This window comes from Haliaeetus leucocephalus, unplaced genomic scaffold, assembly GCF_000737465.1.
Source record: "Haliaeetus leucocephalus isolate CR32 unplaced genomic scaffold, Haliaeetus_leucocephalus-4.0 Scaffold1, whole genome shotgun sequence".
NCBI lineage: Eukaryota > Metazoa > Chordata > Aves > Accipitriformes > Accipitridae > Haliaeetus > Haliaeetus leucocephalus.
In genome coordinates, this window is record NW_010972437.1 from 24,209,663 (window position 1) to 24,225,905 (window position 16,243).

The window sequence follows — 16,243 nt, forward strand, 5'->3', positions numbered from 1 at the left end:
TTCGGTCCCAGCAAAGGTCTCCCCACAAGTCCTGCTCCCCTTCCCCAAAGTGGCTGCCCCTCTTTGCTTTTACAGCTGCCAGCCTGTATTTCTGACGTTTCCGTTTCACTGCTATTTCTGGTGGAAATGGGCAACTTAAAACCACTTTTCACTACATCCCAGAGACTAAACTTAAGCCAGTTGAATTCAGATAACCATTTAAGAGAGAGAGGAAAGAGCTTATCCTGAAGAGATCAAAATAGTTTCACTTCAAAGAGGAACATTTCATCTCAGAAAGGACCAAACATCTTGTTTCACAATTTCCTAAACACTTTTTTAAGAAACTTCGTTATCAAAAGAGCATCTTAGATTGTAAACTAGCATATGCTAAAAATTAAAAAGATTTAATAATTAAAGATAAACAGAACATTGCTTTGGGTCAAAGAAATGTTTCAAACTGGCTCGAAGTAACCCCTGAAAACTAAACAACATATTGTTTCACTGAACTCTCCCTGAATTTCTGTTGCATCTTAACGCAAAGGATTTTGCTTCCAGTGCTTTGGCCAGGTCACTGGGGGGGTTCCAGCAGAGGTGGGTACCGCTTGGGGATGGTGCTGGGCAGGAGCACAGGCTGGAGGTGACAGCCTGGGAGTGACGTTCACGTGTCCCTGCTGCTCCTTTTCATGCGGAGGTGCTGGGGACCGACGCTGCCACTCGCTCGCAATCTGCATCACGCTGCCTGCCCTGCATCAGAGGTGCTGGCAATCCTGTCGCATCTCTCCAGCCTGCTATTAACGCCGCTGCCAAACCCACCCCTGAAATGTCACCTCCGATCTCGCGGACCGCCAGTCCCACTGGCGGGCTCGGGCTGCGTCCAGTCAGCGTCCGTAACGTGGTGGGAAGCAGCTCGGCTCCAGCACGTGGGACCCCGAGAAACGCGGGGTCCCGTCTGCAGCCCTAGCATCACAGCCCCATCGGGGGGGAGGAGGCGAGCTAAGCCAGCGTGGGTCAGGCAGGACGTGGGGGAACCAGCTCTCACTCATCGCCCCAGTCCTAGGAGACGTGAGCTTCATTCCCAGCACTTCTGAAGTTGCACTGGGCTCCCCGTTTGCGATCTGCAGCAGAGAAGTCTTGCGTCCCACCCTAAAAATTTCTTAATCAGATAACAAGTTCTTCCATGTAAAGCACCGAACACAGCCCTACGTTTTATGAGGCTCCTGAACCCTGCAGTGCTCCAAACAGCAATAATAGGAGCAAGAACAACGTTGTACGGTACCACTGGCACCGCTACTCCGAAGGAATAATTCAAATCCTGTAAATAACCAAGCAATTAAAAAGAACGCATGAAAAAGCTGTGCAGCAACCAAAGTAATTATACATCATCCCAAACTGTATTTTCAGAGAATGTTTAACATTACTACTGGTATTACTACTGCTAACTAACAAAGCAACAGGCTGCCAGGGCTTTAAATAAATTGTATCTATTAGCTTTGGCATTATTCCTAGCAGCCAAGCACTAGCAGTGATGAAGAACCATTTAATATGGTTAATCACGGTAATTTTCTGCACAGCTTTCTCATAACTATTCCTTCTTCTACAGCCAGGGAGCTGGAAAAAACTGCTTTCCTGCATCAGAGGCATGGCTCACAGGGAAGGTCTCTTTCTTTAGCTGGGGGACTCACTTGGACCAGCCAGAAATGACAAAAAAGAGGGCAGAAGCCAACTTCTCCATGGTGCCAACAGTTCAGGCAGGTGAGTTTTCCAGGAGGAAGTCTACATGGAGGCAACAGCCAGCCTGATAAGCTGGGAGAGAGGATTTCAAAGGAAAATTTGAAGTCCTGCACTAGGTGCACCTGACAAAGGGACTTCTGCTACCAGACCATTCCTCCAGTCCCATCTGTTTCACAAAACCCTTTAGTTTGTCTCCCTGCACCGCAGCAATTCTGCGAACAACTTGCAGCGAGTTGCTTAGAGCTAATCCTCTGAAAATTCATTCTGTAAGCCAAGGATTCATCGCTATGGAAACTGCTTATAATCGGTACTTTTTATAGCTTAAAAAACCCAGCATCAACAAAAGGTATTGTAATTCCAACTGATAGTTATTTCATTCCCACTGGAGACTGCCAGCTTTGGAAAGGGGACATGGATCTTCCTAGTAATTTAAGGGAATGAATAATATGAAAGCATCCAATGAAGCTCATAAATGTGAACTCTGCTGACATGCAAAGATGCACCTGTGACACTGTGAAGAGAGTGGTGGGTCAGCACCATGAGCAATGGCATCGGTGCAGCTTGGCCACCCACCCGTGGTAAGGATGGAGGGAAAGCCCTCCTGTGCTCTTCCCACCCTCCCACTGCAATCAAGTCATAAGGCTTATCTAATAAGATAAATCATGATCAGCGCTTTTAAAAAGGCTTGATACCTTGTGGCCTGACAGCACTGGCCAAGATCAGTGCCTGAGCCTTGTCCTTGGCAGGGAGGGATTTACACCACCACATCAACCCATAGAGTTGACCAGCAGTTTCTGACCACAGAGAGACAGAAGAGCACATTCAAGTGAACAGGACAGGAGTGTGCAAAATTTGAGATGCTGGAGGAAAGCCTGAACGTTTTGAATTGACCACGAGTCTGCTATGGCCAAGTACGGTCCCACTCACCTCACCTCACCTCACAGCCCAGAGGAACTTACCTTGCTTCTGCTCATCTCCGAGATGTGACTGTGGTGGGAAAGAAGGGGAGGATAAAACTTAACTGTACCTGTGGCAGCTGGGAAAAACACTCCAAAAACAGTGAAGAAGGACTCCCCCTGGCTGTAGTCCGGCAGTGTGTTGTTGAACATAAGCTCTTCGGAGTAGCCGACGAAGCCGTGCTCTGCAAAGACACGGAGGGCGAGAGGAGAACCTCAGAAACCACAGGGGCTGCAGGAGACCCTCCAGCCTGCTCTCGGCAACCACCCGTCCTCTAAACACGTGTGACAGCAGCGGCTGTTTCCAGAGATCGTTTGAAAGGATGAATGTCAACTTATTCAGTGGGGGGAGAAGGCAGAGAAGAGATCAGTGTGGTTACAAGGGTGCAAATGCCAGAGAAAGGTGCAGCAGTGCAAGTCAGCATGTCGAGAGGCACCACCAGGCTGGGCAGCTCTCGCCAAGCCAGAACATGGATCGCACTGAGTCCTGTCTGCGAGCAAGCAGGACATCTTCCTGTAAAACCTGTCCATGGAGGAAAGCTGGCTGCAGGGATCTGCTAATATTTATACTTATTTATCCATGCCACTTTAAACTTCTTTCCAAATAGAGCAAAATTATGCTGCCATAAGACAACTGCATCCCTGAGCAAGATCTCGCACCGTATCCCAATTCTGTGTTTCTGCCAGTCAAGCTCCTGCACAGACAAGACCTGAGATGTGCCCATGCTGTGAAGCTGCTACCGACACACCCAGTTTATACACTGGTTGCCAATGAGCCCAGAGCCAATAAAGCCAGTTTGTTGCAGGGTGGGCTCTCCCCTGCAAGATGGGTTTCCCAGTGGAGGAGGAATAAGGTGCTCTAAAACCGCCCCCTGCCGCATTGTGCACTTACCCTCCTGATGCCATTGCTCTCCCGTTGCCATGTTATCATCTTCAAACCAGGGCTGCGCATCACAACCAGCCGCCCCAATCCCAAATCTTCTGCAGATGTTTATCACAGTGCAACAAGGAGCAAATGCTCAGACCCTGGGCTGTGCCCCGCTCCCCACACCGACTTCTGCCAAGTCTTTCCAAGGTCATACACACGCAAGTTTTACTTTCCAAACAAAAAGTTTCACAGAAGATGGGAGAGAGGGGAAAGCAATGGGTAGGATATCAATGTCATGCAACTGGTTTACTGGGTATGTAATGGAGGATCCTGCTTCCTCACTTCACACTGGAAGGACAGGTCAAATTCTTCCACAAACCTGGATTTGTTAGGAATAGTTGAGCCCAACAGCCGACATGCCAGCAGGACATTAATTAGGAAAGGTTTTAGATGGTTATAAGTAGAAAAGATAAATCATGAAAGCAGGTTAAGGAATTAATGATACGTCTATGAAATTAATAATTTTATTTTCAACAGGCAACACTGCTTTTTAATGGAGTATCTTAATCTGTGGAAACTTCTCCTCCCTGTCAGTAATCCAAGTGCTCATGCCAGCTGGGGGTGGGAGGTGAGCAAAGTCGGTTCCTTTTTTTCTCCTGCCACTACGACCTATTTCCACAAGACATGTGACTGCAATAACTTAAATTTTCTCATTAGCAGGCAGGATGTTGTTTATGGCTGCACAGGGTGATGGCCAGAAATTAAAAAAAGACTCCATCAAAGCTGTCCCATGCCTCAAAGACAACATTAATGATGTTTGGACAATAGATTAAACCGGAAAATTAAATCAGAGCTCTGAACGCAAGACATATCCATTTAAAGTCTCAGAATATAACTAACCACAGAGCTTTGAAGTTGCCACAGAAAAATCCTATAGATAATCAAAAGTTTCCTACTACATCTGCATTCATTGTGTTGCCCAAACATGGATGGAAACACACTGATAGAAGAGGTCTCCTGCTGCTAGGCTTTTTAAAAGCACCAGATATCTTCACTAGGAACAAGTCCCAGACGAGATTTAAAGGGAATAAGCTCAGCGCAACACACTGACCTCTGGACCTCACAGATGTCTGCAGAAAGTGCAGCTTCTGGAGAAAAAAAGGGGGGATTTGTGTAGCCTGTACGTTCCTGAGAGACCAGACCTGAGTTCCTTCAACTGGAATTCGTGTCCAAAATGGCTGGCTGCAAAGTTCCCACCAAACTGCTTGAGGAAAATTTTGGTCCCTGGCCAAGGGATTTTTCACAAAGTATGTGCTCCTCACAGAAATGTTAATGATTCATTAGTAAAACAAAAGGAGCTGGCAAAATATTCATCTTGCTCCAAGGAGATCTGCAGACCTTCTCCAACTTGTGCTTTTCAGCAGCAGCATCAAATTTATCTATGTCACTCTTGACCAAAGTTTGCCCCACCAGTTCTCAAAAATCTCCTGTGAAGTGGACTCTAGCCTCTCTTGATGGTTTACTGTCATATTTTCCTGTCTTTATCATTTAGGTTTCCCCTACTGTCTGACCAAAATCACCCTGTTTGAAGTTCATGATGCTATTTCTTGCCTGATCCATAAGCTATTTGCATATTTTAAAATAGCATCCTTTCACCTACTGGAAACAGTCCCCAACCTGCACTGGTGCAGCTGACAGCTTCTGCCAGGCTGTAAAACTTTATGTTTGTCTTCATTAAACCACAAATCATCCTTTTCACACCACCTCCCCAGCTTGTGCAAAGTCATCTGGAAGTCTGACCCTCTCAGCCAGGCTGCTGCGAGCCCTTGCCAGCTGGGGGTCATCTGCAAATTGAATCTGCATATTCTTTTTCCATCATCCAAGCAGTTAAGGAAAATACCAAATAACACCAAACCAAACCAGACCCTTGCAGAACCTCACCAGGCACAGCGTCCTGCTCTGCAAGTGAACCATCTCCAACCGCGGTCTTCCAACTGGGTTTTGGGGCTATTCAACGATAGGCTGATCCAGGTACTTTGGGTGCCTTATGTCTCCTTTCTCATCCAAAAGATCAAGTATACAACCAGACTACATTTTCTGTGATACCGTTTTGGCCATACCATGGCCAAAGAGAGACTGTGAGACCCATGAGTCCGACGTCTGACCTGCAGCTGTGTGCATCTGATTCCTATTAATCTTAAGAAGCCAAACGATCTCTCATGCTCCATCCATTCGTCTGCTCTTCCCTTTCCTATTTTATTCCCTTAAGCGTAAATCCTGGGTGGAAGAGACAAAGCCCAAAACCATGGCAGATGTCACTGGAACCACAGAAAATGACGGCCGTGGATTTGCTGAAAGAGCCGCAGGATGCGCCTACCACTCTATCCCACTTCTGCTTCCTTTCCTCGCGGCTCTGGCGGGCAAGAGGAAACCCGGCCATTCCACATTTCCCCTTTATACAGAACCAGAAGCTTTCTTGTCTAATTCAAGAAAAGTTCATCCAAATGTTACTTGCCATTGCAATCTCATTTCTCAGTCAATCACCCTCCCGTGAAGCAAATCTCATGTCCTGTTTGATCGGTTTTACACCAGGATTTGCCATCGCCATCAATTCAAGCAAGCTATCGGCACACGACGGCGGAGCTGAGAACAACACACTGTGAGCATCTCCTGGCTGCCCTCGTGCCTGCGACCGGAGCGAGTCGTCTGTGACCCTTCAGCTGTCATATTAATGGGACTAATTGTAGCTGACGGGGCAATTGGGCTGAAAATCATCCAAAACAAAACAGGAATCAGCAACTGAGACCAATCGGTTAAACCAACAGAGCACTCGGTCGGTTGTTCACAGAGTCAATTATCCACATCCCATTGAAAGTGCACTTCAAAAGGACAAGCTTCGGAAGGAGGAGGGAAGGAAACACGATAGGGTCTATATTTGGCTCTCTGATCTCCAAACAAGGCAAGATCATTTTATTAATTTTTTTTTTTTTTTGTGAGAGGATCTTTTCCTCCAGCTTACTGCTGGGTACATGAGATCCAAGCCAGATTCCTCCCTCCTCGCTCATTACAAAATGTTTGTCTGACAAATTTTGCTCTCAATTAATTTATGCAACTCCACAGCCTCTAAATCCTGCCTTTAACGATCCTGCTCTCGGCTGGCTTGCAGAGGGCTGAAGCGCTATAAACAATCTTCCCAGTGTCATGCTAGAAGGAAAAGAATCCAGTTCCTTCTCTGTGCTGTCTCAGCCTTATGGGAAACGCACAATAAAGAGTGGTAACAATTTATTTTCATCATTAGATTCTCAATAAGGAACAGGCAAATAATGGGTTTCTCAAGTGGTTGAGCTGAAGTAAATAAACAATAGGGAAAAAAATTGACTTAGAGCAACATCTGAATTATTCCTGTGTTTTTTGACAAATTAAGTCCTTCCAGTGGCGCTTATTAAAATGATATAATAATTAAAAAAAACACAACACCTAGCAAGTTTCAAATGGAAGAGCTTCCAGGATGAGCACCTTCCATTCATAACCACAGGGGGACTTCAGGGGGCTGCACATCAGCCTGATGCAGGCAGAGGAGGAGGAGGAGGAGAAGGAAGATGGCCAGGATTCTCATGTCCCCCCCAGCCATCATGGATGCTTGGGAGGAAGCACCAGCCTTCGCCTGGTTGCCACCACTGCATCCCTGCTCTGCCCCCAGCTGGTTTCCACATTTGAGCTTTTCTTGCACTTTCTCCCACCTCTCACCCCGTGGAAGAGGATAAAAGCAGCCGAGGAGGTTTTTGGCACTTGGGACACACCTTAGCAGGGCGGCCCCTCCATGAAGCCCGGGGTTTCGGAGCAGGATTCAAGGAGGTTGGAGAAGGGGCGAGAGGCAAAGCCGTGGTTACACGGGGTCAGACCATTATGCAACGGCACAGAGGACGACGGCGCTGCCAAGTTCCAGGCAACCTGGAGCTCATTACAGATTAGTCAACTCTTGGCCAAATTCAATAAGCCTGTTCACAAGCTTAAGGTTAAGTAAACCCTGGCACCGAGGCAGGGGCTAAATAATGCAAAAATGGAAAACCACCTTAAGAAACAGCTCCCAGAAGACGGTCACGTATTGCACTCTGCTTGTGATTAGAGATTTTAATTATGAAGGTGAATGCTGAAGGCTTGAAATGGTGAGATTTTTACTTTTCCTAAACAAGTAAGCCCACACGTTCCTGCCTGGAAGGTACTTGCTGAGATTTGCTTTCAGAGGAACAGCTGGAAGTGTTTGTCTTGCAGCACATTTCCCGGGTCTGACCCCAGAATTTTCAGGATCCTATGTGATGTAAGACGTGGAGAGCCAAGGAGTAATTATATATCCTTGGCATAATTATCTCCTCTCTCTCTTTCCCATTTCTTCTTCCATCTCTAAACCCTTCTGGCACAAGCTCCAAAATCCAGTTCTTCCCCTTGGACACGAGTCCAAGTGCATGCCCAGAGCAAGGTCCTGATGCACGTGCTGGAGATACCCGGGCACATCAGTGTGGAGAAAACCGGAACGGTCCTCCCAGCCTGGTCCCACAGCTGCCATCCTCACCTGAACACCTCAGCAGTAAGATAAAGTTTCACTCCTCACTAGCCGCATGCTTGCATTTTCCTCCTCCAAACTCTTAGCCAAAGGCAAGGCACAAGCCCAGGACTTCTGAGCTGTTAACTCCCCGGTGGGCAAGTCAAGTCCTGCCAGGTTGGTAACTCTCAGAAGTTGTGGTCTATCAGATGACTGTTGGGTGGCCTAAGCCAAATTAATTTCTACATAGGTCAAAGGGCTCTACAGCAGGGAAGGAGTGAAATTTTCCCTCCAAAAGCCCTTGCAATACTAATTCTTTCTCTGCCTGCAGAAGAAGTTTACCCATGGATGGTCTGGTGGTCACCAAACTCACAAAAATGTACTTATGACCCATAGGCTATCACGCAAGAACAGCATCTTCATTGCCAAGGGCGAGTCAGGCATGCCTGGCTTTAATGATGCCAAACCACCACAAGCAATAGGTTTTCACCATCTCAGTGTGCAATTGCAGATACACAGGATTAACCATTCACATAGAAACTGTGGATGTGAAGAGATGGATGCAAAGCCATGAATGTCATCCAAACCCCACGGTCTTTTTATCTTTGTGTTCCCCCCACACTTTGCAAATGCTGAAATTTAATTTGAGGCAACAAGCAGCACACGATCCTCTGACACAACAACCCTGAACGATGCTCTGCGCCGATGCAGCCGCGCTCCAGATGGCTCTGGGCTTCCCCAGCGAAGGGGGTACTCGCATGTGCTGGAGAACGATGTGGGTCCAGCTGATCGCAACCATAGCCCAGCAGCACCATACAGCACACCCAAGGAAGGTCACTGAAAATGGTGCACCTCTCCAGTGGATTGGCATCATCAAAGAGGCATGAAGAGGGCACCAGGGTCATGAATAACACTTGATTCACCTTTCCCAAGAGAATAAAACATAAATCAATCAAAGCAGTGTAGTCACAAGCCCCATCCCTCCGCATCCCTCTGCGCACACGCTTGGCTTCCTGTGTTTGGGCTTGTTTGACACTGACATTAACAATCACATTTCCAACGCTCTTCCAAGGCCAGGCCGCTTCTGCAGCCATGCCTTTGCAACTGCCCAGCTCCAGCTCCCGAGGTCCTCCCAGTATTTTTTCCCAGGCCAAGTCCAACACTACCATCGCTACTCCCAGGCATTGCCCTACTGCTGCCAGCCTGGGACAGGGCAGGTGGAGGCAGAGATGTATGAGAAAAATGTGGAAAGGTTGGGGGAAAGGGGGAAAGCGAAAGGGAAACAGCACTGGAGGTGGCAGAGGACAGCATGGTGGTTTTTCTGTGCTACAAGTTCACTGCTCAACTTGCTGTGGGCTGACACTCAGCCTTTGAGATGCATGAGCAGATTTTTACCAGAAAGTTCCAGTCCTCTAAGAGACAGGGAACTGGTGAGTCATGAAAGCAAAGCGCATTAAGAGGCAGAGCTCCGCTGGCAGGTACAGAGAATAAACATGACCTTTGCTGAACTCGTACGGGGATACAAAAATGTTTTAACATCTTCCAGCACACCTCCGGCTGCACCTTTGGATATATCAGTTTTGGCTGGAATACTGGGAAGAAACAGAAGGAAAAGAGAAGAGCTGCAGGGGAGCAGAGCTGGAGGAGGATGGGATGGACTGAAGAGATTGATGCCCCTGTCTCCTGACAGCTACCTCTGGACTCATCTACCCAAGGGACCACATTCACCAAACCCAGGCTGCCCTTTTCTGCAACGCCAGTGCAACGTGTGTGCCATGTGAGTCAGCGTGGATCAGTGCACACTTCGTAGGAGCCAGGAGCACATCTGCTCCATACTGGACTTGTGGGCAGCAGCACAGTTCCGTAGCTGGAAATGGGGCATATGTAGCCCAGCCCAGATGGAGAAGAGCAAACACAAGACTTCTGATACCTGTCCTTGCAGAGTCACCCTCCGTATGTCACAAATGACGTCATGCCTTGGGTTTGTCTCAGTCCTCAGGGCCACGTCCTACCTGCTGACAAGCTCCCACAGCCTCAGTATTTCTGCTTTGGGAGTCTTAAAAAAGGCGAGGGCAAAAATAGAGAGGCGTTTTAGTGTTGAATACATGCAGGTCAATGATTATGCAGTGATAAAAACGCAGCTATTACGCAATTAACACAACAGCACATGGCCGCACTGACGGATCAGTGCAGAAAGACTGTGCAGAGCATCTGCTCAAGCTGCCAGGGCACTGAGAGACGGGGGATGCGGGAGCTCCCCAGCTCCTGCTCTCCCCCATCCCAACCCATGCTGCTGCCGCCGACAGCCCTACACACGAAGTACCGGGAAGAAGAGGAGGTAAGAAAGGGAAGGGACTAAATTCCCTCTGTAATTTCATCCCTAAATCCCATTTAAACACATTTGCTGTGAAAAGAGCTCAGAGTGATCACAGACCCCGAGCCACAGGCAGTGGGAGCAAGAGCAGCGGTTCTGCCGCTGCTGTCTCCCCACGTGGCAGGATGGTGCCAGCGGAAAATTAAGCACTGGGTGCCATAGCCAGCACCTCCCCGCACCTCACTGGCCACAGCAAAATGACAAACCAAAGCTGAGCAGCAAGAAGCAGCCTGGGGCAGGGAGAGGAGCCCTTTGCTATTTTTCCACTTGTGGTGAGCAAATAAGCTCCTATTTTATCATTAGCACTAGGGAGATGGTTTCATAAATTATGACAAACAGGACACTCATGTTTCAAATTCATCAGACCTGCAAGTAGCAAAAAATAGGCAGGTTTTAGTGAAAAAAAAAAAAATTCGGCAAGAAGGAGTGGGGGGAGAAGGATCAGAGCAATTTTAAAGAAAGAAGGAAAGGAGTTCCCTTGCCCAAGATTTTCTCTGCACCCATAATAAGCCTGGCAAACCCAAAATGAGAGATTATGTAAAGTCTGTAATTGAAGGAGCGAAAGCCACAGTTAAAACAATCTAAAAAGGCCAAGCCCTGAGAAAGGCAACTCAAATTCCTTATCTTTTGATGGAAAAGAATGTGCTCCCTGAGATTAATGACGTGTTTACCCAAAAGGAAATCACCGCCCTTCTGAAGCAGCGAGTGTTTGTTCCTCCTGAGTCCCTGTTTTCTGCTCCAGAGCTGATCTCCCAAACCTCCTGTTTAAAGTCAACACACAATACAGCTTCCTGCCGCCACGGGCTCCGAGGGAACCCACCATTAACCCTCTCCCGAAAACCACCCTCCCACACACCTGTCTGTCCTGGCCACCACCACTGGGGATGAAAACGGGGTATTTTGGTCACGCTTCGAGCACCGGCACAGAGACAGGCATCATGCCAACAGCTGCCAGCAACCTTGCTGCAGGGCGATGAATCACCCCTGTGCATAAATATTTCTCAGTTGAGCAGACAAATTAGCGAGCGTGGAGACTGACAGCGCTGTCGAGGGGAAGCATTCACTTGTCTTGCTCTTCTCCAAAGTCTCCGGACGCAGCAGGTGACCTCTTCTCAAGTTGCTCGGGGTTTCGGCAGCATGCCCTGCAGCCTGGCCTGCACAGGATACTCTTGGAAAGAGGTTTAACATCGGCCGGTGCAACAGTCTGCCACGTTATGGGAGGCACAGAGAAACATGGGATTTGTGCACTGAAAACCTTTGAGCAACCAAGAAAGCCTCGAGCAGAAGCACCGGGGGGTGATCTGTTTAAGGAAACCTGCAAAAAACCTGCTCGGGGAGCATCAGTCCTTTGCATACATGACAAAATCAAGTATTCCTATCCTCCCTCTCTGGTAAACGCACTCACACTCCATCCCCGATCTCCTCATGGAGCATCCCAGCCACGAGAGCCATCAGGTCACGAGCATCTTCCTCTCCCTAAAGCCAATAGACCTGCAATAATGGGTGCTGGCCAACAGCTAAAAATAGCACAAAAGGCAGAATAAACAAAGGGAGCTGCTTAAATCTGTCTCCGACATTTGTATTTAGCTGATGGGGTAATTTTGATTTGCAGGATGCTGTCACCTCTCTCAGATCATGAAGCAGCCTACGCTCCCCCCTGAGCTCTCCCCAGCCACATCACGTCTCCGGCAGGACCGGGTGGGAGGAAACGCTAATTTCTGCCCAGCTCCCCATGTGCCTGCTTTATCTCCACCTCAGCTTCTCAGGAGGATGAAGAAGTGGAAAACCACCGGTGTACACAAGAGCACATACGGAGCCCAAATGCGCCCACACGAGCAGCTCCTCATTGTGAAAGCCCAGTGCCTCAGCATTGCTTAAATAAAGGGAAGGTCAGGAATGCGCATGTGGAAGTAGCTAAGTAGCTACTAGAGCTGTTTAGCATTTATTCTGTCTCTACATGTTGGTGGGTTTTAATTATTTTTTGCAAAAAAGCCAAAAAATGGATATTTTCTGCAGGTGGAAAATCTGAAATTTTAGTTAGGAGAAAAAAAGAAGAGATTTTAACATGGGTATTTCAACTTTATAAAGTCCACTGATGTTTTATATTATTTAATGCTAAGCACCAGACTTGCCGTAATGTATAAAATCCTTCCATTACTATTTTATTTTTTGATGTGGTATCCGCTACCTGGCTTGTTCAGCAGTATTCAAACCAGCCAGCAGAAATTCTTTTATTCATTACAAAGAGGATGAGAAGTAAAGCATCCCTTGCTTCATCCTTTTTCTAGGAAAATAGTTTGCATCAATGGGATATTATTATTAATTATAGAGTGGTATTTCTTGGAAGTCATGCCCAGAGTCCTTGATTGTGGGAGGCTCTGCAGAACTTCTCTGATGAAAAAGCCCAGCCTTGAGAAATCAGAATTTAGGCTGAGTCAAGGCACAACAATTGGAGGAAAATGAATAGCAGTTGAGCGGCAGCAGCGATGACACACATCCTTTGGATTCGTTGGAATGACCTCCTTTCTAACTCAGAGCTACTCTGTGTATTGCTTGGGACAAAGCCCAATCCATGCCGATCAACTCCCCATCTTTCAAAAGAAAGCAGTTAACCAAAATGTAACATAATCCACCAGACCCTGCCATGGTCTACAGAGTCTTCTGCCGCGGTCTACAGAGTCTTCTGCCATACTCATGGCTAGAGCATCCTGTACTTCCAAGTTATGAATATGTTACCCAGATAGCAATGGTATTTCAAAAGAGAACTATTCCGTTTGTTGATTTTTTGATTCTGTGTCCAAAATGATAGTTTGATTTTATTTTTTGAAGGCTTTCATTATCCTCTATACAACACACACACCTACAGAGTCAAGTCTAGTTTCAGACTGCAAATCAAACTGGAAATCAAACAGTGTTTGATTTTGGAAAGGTTGAGCAAGATGTTGCCCCCTAAAAGGATTTTTTGTTTGTTTGTTTGAAACTATTAATTGAATTCAGTTTAAATCGAGAATGCATTTTCCCTACCAAAATCACATTTTTCAATGAATGCATTTTTCCTTTGAGTAGAAAAGAAAACCAGCGAGAACCACAAGGCCATCATCCAGGCCAGTGAAGGTACAACCAGGCTAAAACCTCTTACCTACAGCCAAAAAAGGCCAAAAATTGTTACACAAGCCAGTAAAAAAGATGATAAGCAGTAGATAAGGACCCATGTCCCACACAATTTTCTCTTTAGCCTAGGAGAGGAATGCAAACTAGAAGTGAAGCGGCTGGAGAAAGAATCTAATATCTAGAAATTATCTTCATAAATTAAATCCCTAAATAAGGAAAGCCGATTCAGGGCTCAGCTGAACTGTGACTGGAATTAAACACTAGGGGAATGAAAAAAGAGGAGTAAAATATCTCAATCATTTGAAAACAATTATGTAGTGGCACCAAAAAAAAAAAGAAAAAAAAAGTCAATGCAATTAAATAAAGCTGTCCCGTTTAAACACAGCAATGGGGAGAGATGGAGAGATTATGGGATGATACATACCTTCCTCAAGCCAGTCAGTTTTATTAGGTCTCTACCATTAAACAAGTTGCTACTGAACGGAGATCCTGCACGGGAGGTTTTATGGGGAGAGCTGGTGGGGAAAGCCCACGTGAAGGCAGCATCTAGCAGAGGACAAAGCCAGCCGAGGTATTCCAGGATTTATTTACAAGCTCTAGGAAGACGAGCTTAGCATTGCCTCGCAGGGAAACAGCAAAGAAATTAAAGGTTAAATCAACAGTGTACAAAATCTCCTGTATAAGCCAGGAGCAGTATTACCTATTAAGCAAGTTTAAACCTGTAACAACCTCAGCAAACCCTCTCCTGCTCCAGGGATGGACCCGGGCCAGCCTGGCCCTGATGGCACCATGCAGTGGCACGTTTTAGGGTGTCAAATGAGGCCAGGACCCTCCTCCTCCTCGGCAGCACATGGCAAAGGGCAGCTCGCTCCCATGCCCCACGTGGCCACTCGGATGGCACAGCCTGGAGAAGAGAAGCACAAGAGGTCTTCCAAGCAAGGTGGTTTAATGCAGAAAGGAGGGACATCAGCAGGTCCCCAAGCCCTCGACAGACCCAGAGCAGGGCGTTTTGGATGCAGGAAGGGGGGGTTAGCCTGAGATAGCTGTGACTAGAGCAGGGTCCCCAAGGATGCAGCAGAGGATCCATCACTGGAAATTTTTAAGAGCAGGTTAGATGCACATGGCACCCCCAGCGCATCCCATCGGGTGCAGGAGGGCAGGGACCCCCAGCCCCTGAGCTCTCCTCCCCTCCTCCTTACCCACCTCCTGCCAGATGCTTCAGGGCAACAGGCTCAGAAATCCCACCTGGCCTCGGCGGAGCGGGGGCACAGGGATGCCAGCCCCGGCGCCCGGCGAGCAGCAGCTGTACCGACACCCCGAGCATCCGCCGGCAGGTGAGACCGCTGCTCCTCAACAAAGTCCTACTGCCGGGTGTCCTCCAGCGAGGAAACACCGTGAAAGCCTACCTACAGACTGGACAGCAGAGTGGAACCACGCAGCAATGTTACATCTCAACCTAATTTTTTTTAATTCTTTTTTTTTTTTTTTTTTAATAAACTGTTTTAAATACCTACTTCAGAGAGCCTGGACAGAGTGGTGTAGCTTTCCTCTCACTATCTAAATAAGGCCCCTAACAATGTTATCACTTTTCAAAACACATCTGTCCCGCAGCTCCTAGCCCAGACAATTGGCAGGTAACCAGTTAATAAATGTCTTCGCCAGACTGTTGAATAGGCTGGCCCCAGCTCAAGAGTGATGTCAGGGCCATTCAATGCACTATAATTGGAAAAACCTGGGGAAAGCAATCCCATGTTTTTTAATAAATAAAGAGCGTATTAGCAACCTCCTGCTTTTATTCACCACGGTGTCTACCTTGTTCGGTAGCAAAGTGGGATTTTTTTTTCTGCTGCCGCTCGCTCGGTGATTTCTACTTGGAATTTGATGCCAGTTTCCAGATGTGTCTCAGGCCAGGAAGTCAGCAATCAGCCTGGATAAAGCCTCTGGGATTAGCTGCAGATCATCTTCTGACACACACATCCTTCCTGCACCCTCTCTTATGAAATTGGGGCACACCCCTCATGCCCAGAAATAAAATAAAACAACCCAGAGACAAACAAAAGCCCCTGATTAGGACGCTTTGATTACTTTCATATTAAATATGTGGGAATATATTTAATTAATTCAATCCATCAAAGCCCCTGAGGCACCATTTGAGGGATCTTTACAACACCAGAGTGTTTATATACTAAATCACTTTAACAATTGCAGGTTCCCTGTCTGCTGGAGCAGCCCCAGGTGAAGCTCACCTCCCACAGCTCCTCGCCAGTGGTACCCAGAAGGCCTGCAGTGGGGTGAATCCTCCAAAGGACTCACCCTCGGAGGAAGAAGCGAAGATGATAAATGACTTTTCTGGGCTCTGTGTGAGCAACTTTGGGAAGCTAAAACCCAAGCGGGTGATATGAAGGATGTGGTTTGCCTGGAAAATAATCCCAAGCAGAAGCACCCTGACAGCAACACGCCTTCCAAACCTCCCTGTGTCCCTGAGAAATGAACTACCCAGGGTTCCCAGCCGGCAGGAGAAGGGGCTCAGCCCCAGGCAGCCAGGCTCCACACTTTCCCCAGCCATGGGGAACCGTCTGCTCCAGTACTGGGTGGGGGGTCCCAGCCCAAGGGGTCTCAATTAGTGACTTCCTAACAAAATAATCCCCCCCCCCCCCCCCCCCGCATCTCCTGCAGTGGCCGCC

General features: G+C 47.5%; 1 protein-coding gene across 3 annotated transcripts in view; it reads right to left on the reverse strand.

Moving 5' to 3' along the window:
• The window catches only part of SLC12A8 (solute carrier family 12, member 8), a 56,966-nt gene that overhangs the window by 20,781 nt on the left and 19,942 nt on the right, over positions 1-16,243 (reverse strand). For all 3 annotated transcript variants that reach the window (XM_010568950.1, XM_010568958.1, XM_010568942.1), the window contains one exon: positions 2,738-2,851. In XM_010568950.1, coding sequence (XP_010567252.1) covers positions 2,738-2,851 — 114 coding nt within the window. The remainder of the gene's footprint in view (positions 1-2,737; positions 2,852-16,243) is intronic.